This window comes from Salmo trutta, chromosome 37 (genome assembly GCF_901001165.1).
Source record: "Salmo trutta chromosome 37, fSalTru1.1, whole genome shotgun sequence".
NCBI classification, from domain to species: Eukaryota; Metazoa; Chordata; class Actinopteri; order Salmoniformes; family Salmonidae; genus Salmo; species Salmo trutta.
This window is the reverse complement of record NC_042993.1, coordinates 16,054,292-16,069,413: the sequence shown is the minus strand read 5'-3', so window position 1 is coordinate 16,069,413 and position 15,122 is coordinate 16,054,292. Positions and strand designations below refer to the sequence as shown.

At 42.1% G+C, this 15,122-nt stretch overlaps 1 protein-coding gene across 1 annotated transcript; it reads right to left on the bottom strand.

Moving 5' to 3' along the window:
- Positions 1 to 5,542: 5,542 nt before the first annotated feature.
- LOC115177401 (importin subunit alpha-6) lies at positions 5,543 to 15,104 on the bottom strand. The gene is made up of 14 exons (XM_029738141.1): positions 14,971 to 15,104; positions 13,691 to 13,818; positions 13,364 to 13,465; positions 12,881 to 12,980; positions 12,414 to 12,508; positions 11,925 to 12,056; positions 11,351 to 11,439; positions 11,075 to 11,174; positions 10,692 to 10,855; positions 10,530 to 10,608; positions 10,258 to 10,383; positions 9,020 to 9,147; positions 8,625 to 8,803; positions 5,543 to 8,064 (listed from the first exon to the last, which is right to left on the bottom strand). The coding sequence occupies exons 1-14, from the start codon at positions 14,972 to 14,974 to the stop codon at positions 7,877 to 7,879; spliced, it is 1,614 nt and encodes a 537-aa protein (XP_029594001.1). The 5' UTR covers positions 14,975 to 15,104; the 3' UTR covers positions 5,543 to 7,876.
- Between the last annotated feature and the right edge of the window lie 18 nt (positions 15,105 to 15,122).

Here is a 15,122-nt window from a genome sequence, read left to right as displayed (position 1 = left end):
TTCACAAAGATACATCACAAGCCAATGTATTTGAATAAGAAATAGTAATCATATGTATGTACCATATGCATTTACATTGAGGTACAAGGTAAAAACAATTTACTTATTGTCAAATATTGGATGAGAGGGTTGGTTTAGCATGGATAATAGCAGATCATTGCGGTCAGTCTGCTAGCTTTAGATGATAACAGCCTCTGGCAAATCTTCTGTCATGTAGTTTCTTCTACTCTGAGAATTCCCCATTCTGAACCTGCCTGTCTGGTTATGACACAATAACACCATGAGGAGAGAGACAGTGAGATGGAGAAAGAGAGGGAGAGAAAGAGTTGGTAGGGTACAGAGAGGGTAACAGGTGTCCCTAGGGATAGTGTATTGTGGTAACCTTGAGGTTAGAGGCAGCATCAAAATGAAACCATGATATGTCTGTCAAGAATATCTTTATCAATAATGTTTGTCCTAATCAATTCAGATGATACCCTCACTAAGTACATAACAGCTAAATATTAGTCATAAAGAGTTCCACAGAAACTCAGCTTACACCATCCTCACACTTCGAACCCATCTCAATTCCGGTTAACTAACATTGGACAAATACTACACCAAAATAGGATGTGGATGGAATTCTTCTCTTAGAATGCCTAGTCACTGATAATCACCCTTGAGCAGGAAGAGCCAGCTTTAACTGGGAGTGTTTATACTTTACTATTCTATGACGGCAATCTTGATTCTGGATTGCTAATCAACTTGTTAGTGAGAAAAGGTGACAATGTGTTATAAATAGGGATAGTTTAGGTGGGTTTTTTTTTGTGTGGATCACATCAGTTAGAACAGCAAGGCAAAATATGTAAGCTCTGTAGACCTGCTATCATGATGTGAACAAACAATATGCTTCCACTGTCACACACAAAAATACAATAAACAACAGTTTCCTTTGATGGGACCAATTCAGAGACGTGGTATACCTTGTGAAGTTGTTGTTTTACAGTAGATGCATCCAGTACTGTGACGTATGACACTCTCAGGTAGACTCCTACCGGTTTCTTCTCGTGATCACACTGAGGTTGGGTTAGGTGAAATGGCTTGGGGGTGGAACTGGATCAGCTGCATAGACAGCACCCACACACAGAAAGTGTGTGTGTGTGTGTGTGTGTGTGTGTGTGTGTGTGTGTGTTTTATAGGAATTGAACAAGTTCTGTCAACCATCATTGCTTAAGTGCAGAAGAATAGACAGATGTCCTGTAGACAAAATCCACTAAATTCCATCTGACAGGAGACCTTGTGTATCAAATCATTTGATGTATTTATTTTACAGTCAAGTCAACATTAACCCCTCATAGAAGATCGAGACAACAGCTCCAAGACTAACACAGAGAGGAGCTGTTAAGTCCAGCTTCACACACAGCCCTTTGTGGTCCAATGGGTTAAAGTAAACAGAACCACAATGGTGGCATGTCACAGTAATCACCTAAACTAAGGGATTCTGGACAGAATACCCCAGAAGTCCTTATAGCCTCTGTATCAAAACGAAAACACAAAATTATTCCCAAATGAGGGAGAAATAAATCAGCCTAAAACAACAAAACGCATCATAAAATCATACAAACATGAGAAATATTAGAAAACTATACACCATTTTTGATGTGCTTGACAAAATGTAGCATTAAACTGTTTACAGTTATAAATAGGGAGGGTTAAGGTGTTTTTTTGTGTGCAACACAACAGTTAGAACTACAGGGCAACATATACAAGCTCTGTAGATCTGCTATTGTGATGTGATTTAAAAAAAATAATACAATAAACAACCGTTTCCTTTGATGGGACCAATTTTGAGACGTAGAGTCTGTGTCTGTCAAGCTGTGGTAAACAGTGGTGTAAAGTGAAGTTGATGATGTTGTTTTACAGTAGATGCCTCCAATCATGTATGATGCACTCAGGTAGACTCCTACTAGTTTCTTCTTGTGATCACACTGAGGTTGGCTTAGGTCAGCGTTTCCCAAACTCGGTCCTCGGGACCCCAAGGGGATACTAATTTTGTTTTTTGCCCTAACACTAAACAGCTGATTTCAAATTATCAAAGATTGATGATTAGTTGATTTATTTGAATCAACTGGGGGTGGAACTGGATCAGCTGCATATACAGTGCCCACATACAGAAAGTGTCTGGAGGTATACGTGCCTTCAGAAAGTATTCATACCCCTTGACTTATTCCACATTTTTTTGTGTTACAGCTGGAATTCAAAATGGATAAAAGTATGTAATTTACATAAATATTCACAACCCTGAGTCAATACATGTTAGAATCACCTTTGGCAGCGATTACAGCTGTGTGAGTTTTTGGGGGAAAGTCTCTGACAGCTTTAAACACCTGGATTATACAATATTTGTACATTAATCTTTTTAAATTATTCAAACTCTGTCAAGTTGGTTGTTGATCATTGCTAGTCAGCCATTTTCAAGTCTTACCATAGATTCCCAAGGCGATTTAAGTCAAAACTGTAACTGGGCCTCTCAGGAACATTCAATGTCATCTTGGTAAGCAACTCCAGTGTATATTTGCCCTTGTGTTTTAAGTTATTGTCCTGCTGAAAGGTGAATTTGTCTCCCAGTGTCTGTTGGAAAGCAGAATAAACCAGTTTTTTTATCTAGGAATTTGCCTGTGCTTAGCTCTATTCTGTTTATTTTTAGCAACAAAAAAACTCCCTAGTCATTGCCAATGACAAGCATACCCATAACATGATGCAACCACAACCACCTTGAAAATATGAAGAGTGGTATTTAGTGATGTGTTGTGTTGGATTTGCCCCAAACATAACACTTTGTATGAAAGGCAAAGTTAAATTCTTTGTAATTTTTGTTTTGTTTAGTGCCTTATTGCAAACAGGATGCATGTTTTGGAATATTTGTATCCTGTACAGGCTTCCTTCTTTTCACTCTGTCATTTAGGTTAGTATTGTTGAGTAGCTACAATGTTGTTGCTCCATCCTCAGTTTTCTCCTGTAACAGCCATTAAACTTTAACTATTTTAAAGTCACCATTGGCCTGAGAGGTTCCTTCATCTCTGGCAACTGAGTTAGGAAGGTTGCCTATATCTTTGTAGTGACTGGGTGTATTGATACACCACCCAAAGTGTAATTAATAACTTAATAATTGTACCCATCTACCAATAGGTGCTGTTCTTTGCAAGGCACTGGAAAACCTCATTGGTCTTTGAGGTTTAATCTGTGTTTGAAATACACTGCTCGACTGAGGGACCTTACAGATAATTGTACAGTTGAAGTCAGAAGTTTACATACACTTAGGTCATTAAAACTAATTTTTCAACCACTCCACTAATTTCTTGTTAACAAACTATAGTTTTGGCAAGTCGGTTAAGGACATCTACTTTGTGCATGACACAAGTCATTTTTCCAACAATTGTTTACAGACAGATTATTTCACTTATAATTCACTGTATCACAATTCCAGTGGGTCAGAAGTTTACATACACTAAGTTGACTGTGCCTTTTAAACAGCTTGGAAAATTCCAGAAAATTATGTCATGGCTTTAGAAGCTTCTGATAGGCTAATTGACACCATTTGAGTCAATTGGAGGTGTACCTGTGGATGTATTTCAAGGCCTACCTTCAAACTCAGTGCCTCTTTGCTTGACATCATGGGACAATAAATAGAAATCAGCCAAGACCTCAGAAAAAAAATTGGAGACCTCCACAAGTTTGGTTCAGCCTTGGGAGCCATTTCCAAATGCCTGAAGGTACCACGTTCATCTGTAAAAACAATAGTACACAAGTATAAACACCATGGGACCACGCATCCATCATATAGCTCATGAAGGAGACACGTTCTGTCTCCTAGAGATGAACGTACTTTGGTGCGAAAAGTGAAAATCAATCCCAGAACAACAGCAAAGGACCTTGTGAAGATGCTGGAGGAAACGGGTACAAAAGTATCTATGGCCACAGTAAAACGAGTCCTATATCGACATAACCTGAAAGGCCACTCAGCAAGGAAGAAGCCACTGCTCCAAAACCGGCATAAAAAAAACAGACTACGGTTTGCAACTGCACATGGGGACAAAGATTGTAATTTTTGGAGAAATGTCTTCTAGTCTGATGAAACAAAAATAGAACTGTTTGGCCATAATGATCATCGTTATGTTTGGAGGAAAAAGGGGGAGGCTTGCAAGCCAAAGAACACCATCCCAACCGTGAAGCACGGGGGTGGCAGCATCATGTTGTGGGGATGCTTTGCTGCAGGAGGGACTGGTGCATTTCACAAAATAGATGGCATCACGAGGGAGAAAAATTATGTGGATATATTGAAGCAACATCTGAAGACATCAGTCAGGAAGTTAAAGCTTGGTCGCAAATGGGTCTTTCAAATGGACAATGACCCCAAGCATACTTCCAAAGTTGCGGCAAAATGGCTTAAGGACAACAAAGTCAAGGTATTGGAGTGTCCATCACAAAGCCCTGACCTCAATCCCATAGAAAATGTGTGGGCAGAACTGAAAAAGCATGTGCGAGCGAGGCCTACAAACCTGACTCAGTTACACCAGCTCTGTCAGGAGGAATGGGCCAAATGTAAACCCACTGGGAATGTGATGAAAGAATTAAAGCTGAAATAAATCATTCTCTCTACTATTATTCTGACATTTCACATTCTTAAAATAAAGTGGTGATCCTAACTGACCTAAGACAGGGAATTTTTACTAGGATTAAATGTCAGCAATTGTGAAAAATTTAGTTTAAATGTATTTGGCTAAGGTGTATGTAAACTTCCGACTTCAACTGTATGTGTGGGGTATAGAGATACGGTAGTGATTATCAAATCCTGTTAAACACTAATATTTCACACAGAGTGAGCCCATGCTTGTGACTTAAGCAAATTTTACTCCTGAACTTATTTAGGCTTGCCAGAACTAAAGGGGTTGAATAGTTAATGACTCAAAACATTTCAGATTTTCATTCTTAATTTGTAAACATTTCTAAAAACATAATTCCACTTTGACATTATGCGGTATTGTGTGTAGGCCAGTGACTCAAAATCTCAATTTAATAAATGTTTAATTCAGTTTGTAACACATCAAGGGGTGTAAATACTTTCTGAAGGCACTGTACTTCCAGCAGTCACCCATAGGACTAATGCCTCCATGTAGCACTGTTACTTCAAAGAAGCTCTGATAACAGGGACAGGACCAGTCTTCTAAAATCAGCTGCAGTCAGTCACTACTAGTCCCCCTTAGGAACTATAACAGGCTAGACAAGGTCTATTGTAAGGTTGTGTGTTTCATTCATAAGAATTAAGCAGATAAGTTCCGTTAACACCATAATTGGTGTGGCTCAGTTGGTAGAGCATGGTGTTTGCAACGCCAGGGTTGTGGGTTCGATTCCCACGGGGACCAGTACGAATTTTTTTTTAGAAAAAAATAATTGAAATGTATGCATTCACTACTGTAAGTCGCTCTGGATAAGAGCGTCTGCTAAATGACTAAAATGTAATAATTGAAGACAAAATCCCCAATATTCCATCTGACAAGAGGCCTTGTGTAACAGATCATTTTATTTCTTTATTCTTCATTATTTTACAGTCCACATTAACCCATCAAAAGAGAGCCAGACAACAGCTCCATGAGTAACACAGAGAGGAGCTGTTGAGTCCAGCTTCACACACAGCCCTCTGTGGTCCATTGGGTTAAAGTAAACAGAACCACAACGGCGGCATGATACGGTAACCACCTAAACTAGAGGATTCTGGACAGAATACCACAGCAGTCCCTATAGCCTCTGTTTCAAAGCCAAAACAAAACAATTCCCAAATGGGGGAGAAATAAATCAACCTAAAACATAGAAATAATATCATCCAATCGTACAAACATGAGAAATATTAGAAAACTATACAATTTTTAATGTGCATGACAAAATGTAGCACTACAAACTGTTTCCATCTCACGTAAATATATATATATAATTTCCAAGTCCTAGGATCAATTAATATGGTACTCAAAATGTATACAGCATCTACAATTTTCAAAAACGTAACATGCCAAAAGTAAGGAGCCAGGTTTCAGGAGTGATGAGTTTAAAACTGAAAGAAAAGTAGAATGCTGGAATACTGTGCTTGTTATCACACACACTAATACAAGCTCAGCAGTTCAGTGTAGCCAGGTTGGGTTTCCTCCACCAATCAAGAGTTCATATAAATAAATAAAAAGTTTAAATGTAAGGAGTTCTAAACAAAACATGTTCTGGAAGCTGTTCTAAAGGTGAGGGGAACCAGAGACAAACACATGACCAACAGAAGATCAGAATAAAGCAGCAACAGGTAAGTGTGCAAAGACTCAACCATAAGTACAACACTACTGCATCTCAGTCAGAAAACACATACTGCAATTAATAAATCACCCCTTCCAATAAGTAGGTATTTCTTTCCCCTATATACATTTCTTACATGTATATATAATATACAAAGCACTAGAGTTCAACTGAGCATTTTCTATCAACGTCCAATAGCGTTAAGTCCAATGCAAAGTTAACCACCATCAATTAAACGAAAAGACTGCAGCAAAACAAATAAGTCACAACAAAAGTCATGGTGAGATGAAGGAAAAAACAACTACAAAAGAACTCAGAGCCTGTGTTTTTATTCACCTGGAGATTGTTACAGACACTGCATCACACGACAGACGCTAGTCACTGAACCTAACCCGTCTGGTCCTGTACTGTGGCTGGCTGGCGGCGCTTCAATAAGGAGCACTCACACAAGCAGAACACTCCTCAACGTTACCCTAACGTTGTGTCAATCCTACCGTAACATTGTTACAGATAAGCATAAGCCTGGCTAAACACTATGCTGACTAATGCAGCAAGTTACATGCAGTGTTGCCCTACACAATGCATCTACATTACTGCGGTCAGTTCGATGCGACTGGTGTCCTGATGTTATTCTAACGTTAATATTGCAGCCAGGGCCAAGGAGTGGAGAGAAGATGATAATGACAGTTTTTGACCATCTTTCTCTCAAATGAGCAGAAAGACATTTCAACGGAATAAATAAGATTAGGAATCTCCAGGTCAACCATAGTCCATTTCAACATTGAAGAGAGACCCCAGAGAAAGATGTGCAGCTGCTTTCCAACTTAAATAATAACATGTCACTGGAATACACACATCATTATCATCTTGACACAATGTATATCCTCCAACAAAAACAGTAGGCTGTCTGTAGCTTACCGTTCTCTCAGCTCTGGTCAAAGGGTACAAGTGAGGAAATGAGCTGATACAGTCACTAAACCTCTTCAGGACACTAGTAGGGATAGTTTTACTTGGACTATCTGGTGAAATCCAGAGAATCCTCAGTGAAATGCTTCATGTGTTTATATCTTTTGTTTTATTTTTGAAGACTGAAGAGGTAATTTCACATTTAAAAAGGAGATACGGAGGACGATTGAGACACCAGTGTCATAATAATAATAATGTATTATAATAATATCACAGGAAATAATGATAAAAAAAAAAAACATTTTAGGGAGTAAGACAAAATATCAGCCAACTCTTTCTTTCATATTCATATCCATACAGCTCCAGGAAGTCTCAAACACTAAGAATGAGCTGTCCTCAGTCAGTCAGTCAGTCTTTCAGTTAGGCTCTCTCGTGCTCGCTCTTTCCAGATAGGGTGGTGTGGCAGGGCAAGGCTAGCCTTGCAGGAGAGGAAGATTTGGAGAGAGAGGTGGAGCAGGTGGGTCCAGTGAGAGAGGAGAGATGGGGTAGTGTCATCAGTTCAGGTCTAAAACAGCCCTATGGAGACTGGACTCTCTGGGGTGATGGGGGGGGTAGTAGTAGATACTCAGAGGGGTGAAGGTCAAAGGTCAGGGAGTGGTTAGAGCTGGAAGCCCTCCATGGGCCCATCCTGCTGCTGGAAGATGAACTGGCCTTGGTTCTGGTCCACCTGTGGGGCGATGCTAGCGTCCTCCTCCTCCACACCAAAGTAGTGCTCGATCAGGTCAAAAGCCTTCTGGTAGATCTCCTGATTCTCATGGCTCTGCAGGAACTCTATCTTGTCCAGACCTGCCGAGGACATTTTTACATTTAGCAGATATTATCCAGAGCGACTTACAGTCAGTGCATTCAATTAAGGTAGGTACGACATCCACACAGTCATCGCAAATACAACTTTCCTCAATAAAGCAGCCATCAGCTAAATCAGTGCTAGTAAGAAAAGCCAGTGGACAAACACGCACACAAATTAATATCAGGCCTTAGTGACTCAGATGCCAATACTGAGTCATAATCACTAACTAATGGCTGTTTACATTTGGCAGCACGTGTCCTTGCATCTCATTAGATAAGAACTACAGAGCACAGTATTCACTTAACAGCAACATCTCTACTGCCATATAGTGGAACAGTGTGTGCATTCCACAGGCTAAGTGACTATCCATAGCCTAATGACATTTCTCCTCCCTGAAGAGTGCAATCGTTCCCTCTCCCTCATTACGTCAGTGCATTCCTTATAAATCCACGAGACATTTGCTATTTCAGGGAGAAGGTGGAGAAACAGATTTGAGCGTACATCTAAGGGTTGATTCCTGTCCCATTCTCTTATGTTGTGTGTGTGTAAAACATACCATAGGCTTCCTCTATGAGGGCACAGTAAGGGTTGATGCCGGTGCCGTTCTGCTTGGCCTCCTGCTCTCCCAGTCTCAGGATGTTCTCCAGGCCGTTCAGAGACACCTGCACTATCTTACTGTCCATCACTGTCAGCAGGTCACACATGGGCTTGATGGTGTTCAGACTAACCAGGTACCTACAGGGACAGCAAGATAGACAGTGTTAGATTGACACTTATTCACGTTTGTTAATTTAGTTTAGCAGAGATACGGTTATAGAAGCCTGCTACACTGGGACAAAACTTTTGCCGAGCATGAGACTACTCCCATTAATTTCAGGAATTCTTGGTGTAAGCAGCGAGTCTCCAAAATGATGCTCCGGTTCTATTTAAGAACTTGACGTGCGTTATTACCTGATCTGCTCAGGAGTGCCCCCAGAGGTAGCGTTGGTTATAGCCCACGCTGCTTCCTTCCTGGTGCGGAACTCTGCCTTCTGAAGAATCTCTATCAGCACTGGAAAGATGTTGGCATCTATCACCGTCTGACCATGACAGAGAGATAGAACAGTGAGATGACATTATACACACACATCAATAGGTTGTTGTCAATAAAACATCACAATAAGGTGCAGAGTGTTCGATTTGCCTGCTGGGGGTAAAAGAGACCCCCAGCTCCTCTAAAACCATTGACAACTACATGCAGTTTGTAATATCTTAACCTCTTGAAGAGCATAGTTAGAACTACACAGTTCAGATTATTCCACATTTAGCTCTCAGAGTTAAACAACAAGTAACCATGCTTGTCATGATCAGTAAACATCAATTGGTCATGTAATTTCAGATACTTGAGGGTAACCTCCCGATATCTCTCAAGACTGGCCACCATGAAGAGGATGATATTACAACCAAATAGTTAACATTTATTTAACAACCCCTTGAAAACAGCATGTAGTTGTCAATGATTTTAGCAGAGCTCGCGGTCTCCTTGCCCCCCAGCAGGAAAATTGAACGCTATGCACCTTGTTGTGACATTTTAGCAATAATGAAATACAGAGTGTACAAAACATTATGAACACCTGCTCTTTCCATGACAGACTGACCAGGTGAAAGCTATGATCCCTTATTGATGTTACTAGTTAAATCCACTTCAATCAGTGTAGATGAAGGGGAGGAGACAGGTTAAAGAAGGATTTTTAAGCCTTGAGCCCTGGATTGAGCATGCGTGCCATTCAGAGGGTGAATGGGCAAGACAAAAGATTGAAGTTCCATTGAACGGGGTATGGTAGTAGGTGCCAGGCGCACCGGTTTGTGTCAACAACTGCAACACTGCTGGGTTTTTCACGCTGAACAGTTTCCCGTGTGTATCAAGAATGGTCCAACACCCAAAGGACATCCAGCCACCTTGACACAACCGTGTGAAGCAATGGAGTCAACATGGGCCAACATCCCTGTGGAACGCTTTCTACACCGTGTAGCGTGCATGCCCTGATGAATTACAGCTGTTCTGAGGGCAAAAGGGGGTGCAACTCAAAATTAGGAAGGTGTTTAATATTTTGTACACTCAGTGATAAAAGCCTTCAGACAACTACTTAAAACACCGTGCTACCATCAAGCACGGGTACACACACACACACACACACACACACACACACCTGGATCTGTGCTCTGTTCCCAGCTGTAATGTTAGACACAGTCCAGCAGGCCTCCTTCTTGATGGACTCCTTGGGACTGCTGAGCAGGTGTAATAGGCATGGCAACGCCGAGCAGTTCAGAATCACCTGGAACAATCCACACACAGAGTGAAGATTACACACCAGTCCACACACACAGCTAGGACCATGTGAAGGATCAAAACTCCACACACATCAGGGTGAAGAGAGACAAAGCCATTGGGAGGTAGCAAGAAAATAAAAACTAGTTCCACCTGAGTCTGAATGTCATCTCCTGTCACTATGTTTCCCACAGCACGCAGCGCAGGAGAGACCACCTTATAGTCACTGTGCCTGGGAAAGACCAAAAACACCAGTCAGTGTGCACCAACATCTCAATTTCTTGTGTGTGTGTGTGTGTGTCTAGTAGTACTTACATGAGTAGCTCCACCAGTCTGCGGCAGACCCCAGAGTCGATGACGGTCTGTATCTTGTCATTGGGTCCGTCAGACAGGTAGGAGAGGGCCCAGCAGGCATCAGCCAACACATCTGGGTCACTACTGAACAGCAGCCTGGACAGCACACTCAGACAGGGAGACACCTGGGGGAGGGGGAGAGAGAGAGCAAAGAAGAAAATAGCGAGGGGGAGGAAGAAAGACAGAAAGAGGGATAATGGTGAAAGGAGAACATTAAGTTTTGCTAAGAGAATAGCTTTGAGAGAAATTAGTCAAAATCCCAGAGCGGTTTGTGCATTTGACAGGAGAGATCTGTTGGAATGTTAGAACTGTCCTCTGGGCAATGTGGGAATGGACCATATTACCTTGGTGAAGTCAGGAGGGGGGTTCTTCCCTCTACACAGGTTAGACAGAGCCCATACAGCATTCCTAGTTGTGGTAAGACGGTTGGATTTAGCCAGCAGCCTGCGGGGGTAGAGAATAGTTTTCAGTACACCTTGTTTCTCTGACCGCAATTAAACTGTTAAACCTGACTAATCTGATTATACAATGTATTAGGTAATGGTATGAAACTCTACTTCTCCTTGTTAAAACGACATGGGCCTACAGACTGATAAAACCAAGCTCGCACACACACGTACTGTTGTAGGGAGGGCAGAATGCCACAGTTGAGAACGTAGTCTCTGCACTCTGCGTTGTCCCCGGCGATGTTCCCCAGGGCCCACACGGCCTGAAATACACCAATCACTCGTCACCTCTAAATCACTCGCCATGCATATTGCCATTCCATTGCAGCTATATTGCATGCAGCTAGGAGCCATATTATACAGTGCTGCAGCTAGGCTATATTTCCACACAAACATCAGCACCATATAGAGCTGGGCTTGGAGGGCCATAGCATATACTGCTACAACTATATAACCACACAGCTAGGACCATATCGGGCTGGGAATGCTTAGTATTTGGCTTTGTCCCGGGTAGAGCAGGGTAGAGATTCAGAATGCAGCCACAGCGTTTATATTTAGGGAATGCAAACATAGCTGGTTTACTATTCAGATAGGATCTTCTTGGCGGGACAAATCCCATGACATCTTATTCCCATTCCTGCTAGACATCCCTGTGACCCATGTGTTAGTGTCCCATCATGCTACAACTCCTCCCCAGGGCTTCAGCCTCCCAATGCCCCCCCCCCCCCCCCCCAGGCTGTTCAATCACCTGCTCCTGGACGTCCTCGTAGTCCGAGCTGAGCAGCTCGATGAAGATGGGCACGGCTCCCGTCTCGATAACCACCTTGGTGTGCAGAAAGGTCCCAGAGGCAATGTTGGTCAAGGCCCAGGCTGCCTCAAACTGTGTCACACACACATTTCACACCACGGTCACATGGTGAGCATAGCACAAGCCCTCATAGACAGATACACAGGCTGAAGAGTTATGATTGACTGAGTGTCATAAAGAGGGAGAGGAAAGTTCACTAGCTATGTCTTTTGGCAGGGAGCAATACAATGCAGATGGCATGCAGACTGACTAATGCCAACAGGATGTGATATAATATTACAGAATCTGACTTAATTTCATATATTCCAACAGCTTTCTGTTAGTGTCATTTTGTGTAGTGAATTCATTTTACGATTTCTAACAGACCAAACCAAGAATTCCCAGCACATCCAACTAACGGACAGACAGAGACCCAGCCACCTGACCCACCTGAAGAGTGCAGTTCTCACTCCTCTTGAGAAACTCCACAAACTTATTGACGACCCCTGGGGTGAGAATGACCTCATCGATGGGAGGGTTGGGCTCTGATGAGGAGAGAGAAAAGAGAGCATGACAATGACATCCCACTACTAGCTTAAAAACATTGTGGTTCATGGCTGAAAACATGTGATGCTGAATCATTCCAATATGGTGTTGAAGGAATAGCATCAGGTCCAACAAAGGCATTAATTGCAGACATTTGGCATGAGAAATCCATCTTTGTTGTTGAGAAAACATACTATACAAGACCAAACTATGGCCCGTCCCAAACGGAACCCTATTCCCTATATAGTGGGTCCTGGTCAAAAGTAGTGCACTAAATAGGGAATTGGGTCCCAATGGAGACACATCCTAGATAATACAGGTGGCTTGAGCCCTGCATTGGGGGTGTTATGAATTGCATGTTTCACACAGACCTTTGGAGAGTAACTTCCTGAATTTCTGTGTGGCGATCAGCTGCTGGTCTGGATCCTCGGAGAAGATCATCTGGATCATGTCTGGAGTTATGACACCTTCCTACAAACACACACAAGTCAACATACATAAAGACGTGAATGACTTACAAAACCATGTACTTTGACACTATACACACATTATGCAGAGCAAGCGATGTAGTGCTACACCTGACAGGTTTATCACAAAGTGCACTTAGGTCTAATGACTGTCATCTAGTTTTAATCACAGATTGATTCAAAAACCAAAAACTCTTGTCTTTTTTGGATACTCGAGTGCAAAGACTTAAGTAACCATGGGTTTCAGAATCTTCTGTTTCCCCCAAAATGATTTGTACTTATTTTATGGAGTAATGGCATTGTCTTTCAACAGGTAACTAGTCCTACGGTGCAGAGTGTAGTCCATGAGAGAAGGACAATGGGACAATTGGAGTAATAGTCACTTACACCTGAGACTGGTGCAGTGGAGCTGATGTCGGGGTCCTGGATAGGGCATTCCAACATGGACTCATCGCCCGAGGGCACACACACATTCCTCCTCTTGAACAGCTGGGGGAAGAGGGAGAGGTAAGTGTTAGTAGGACACTGACTCACTACAACACAAACAAACCAAAGACAACTATAACAGGTCAATAAAAAAATTACTCATATCTGGAGAATATTTACCATTCAAAAGGCATTTGCATGGTCAAATTGGATGAGATTAGGGTTGTCTCCACAGAATGGAGAGTAGCTGATTCAGTGGTCCAGGCGTAAGAACTAGAAGCACCCTACCTGCTCTTCTCTCTTCTGTTTGCGGAGTTGGATCCCCTCCTCCTCTCTCCTCCGGCGCATCTCCTGTGGGTTCAGCGCTTTGTTCTTGTAACTCTTCATTCGTTCATTCCCTGGGCTTGCCATCTCGTCTGGGGAAATAAGGATAAACATAACATTATACTGAACGATCAAATATACAAACTTTTTAATTCACAGCAGCCACAACCAGCCAAACTTAACTGACTAGCTAGCTAATGTTGATGTTAACATAGGCGCTAATGGAAAATCAAATAAATTAAAATCACTCTCGATGTGAATTTGGATTTGTTGGCCAAAAGAGGATTTGAACACAAACCCTGCCATGTGCATCTCCAAACGAAAACAGCAGTTGGGGTGACTGTTTGATAGCTGATGAAGACTGGTGATCAAAGTAACAATACCAACTGTTTCTCGCTCGCTGTCATCAGCTGTTAGTAATCTTTGTGTTAGCTAGTGAGTCAAAGAATGCCATTCCTGGCTCGCTAGATAAAGATGACAAGCGCATCAGCTAGCTAGCTAGCTAATGAATGTTAGCTAACATTAACCACGGTCTTGCTGACAGCGTCACATTGACATTGTTTGTTGTATTTTCTGGGGGAATCAGTGGTCTTCCAGGCTGGATATCTCCAATCGCAAGAAACCGGTTTCCTCTCTAGCTAGTAGTACAGTACGGCCTAGCACAGTGGTTCCAAACCAGCGGTACTACCTAGTAGGACGCCTGGCCTGGGAGGGGTACTTGGCCTATCCACAGGGGGTACTTGAGAAGACTCACGAGACCTTAGGCTTACTGGTAAAATGCACATGATGGGGTACTTCAGGGGTACTCCGGGCAGAACAAAATTCAGTTGGTGGAACAGTAACCCCAAAAGGTTGGGAGCCACTGGCCTAGCACACAGCAACTAGTAGTAGCATGCTGGCTACCTAGCTAATACATTATTCGTGTTAATTAAATTACATTGTGTTCAAAAACCTACCGTATTCGTATCGTTAGCAAAATAATAATAATACTTAAAATCAACTGTAAAACCAATTACAATAGGCAATGGTAGCTAAAACTGCTATTAGACCCAAGTCACAGCTTTTTAAGATTGAACTTGCTAATAACACAGCTAGCGTTAGCAAGCTAGATAGCTAGCTAGCTCCTTCACACCCCTCCTGTCCCCTCTTGTTTAGCAACCATCGTCATGCCAAGTTATCAGATAATTCGTGATAAAAAAGAAAACGACAATAAAAAAAAGTGGTGACGATTGTATTGCACTTACCCATTTAAAATTAATACTGTCAGAAACGCCTAGGTGTAGCTAGGTATTATTATTTCCTTCACGCAAACTCCCGAGTCCAGCTGAGAGCAATATGGCGTCTTGTATCGCTTAAAATTTCCCAGTAACCCTCCTTGGATCAACAACCAGTGACG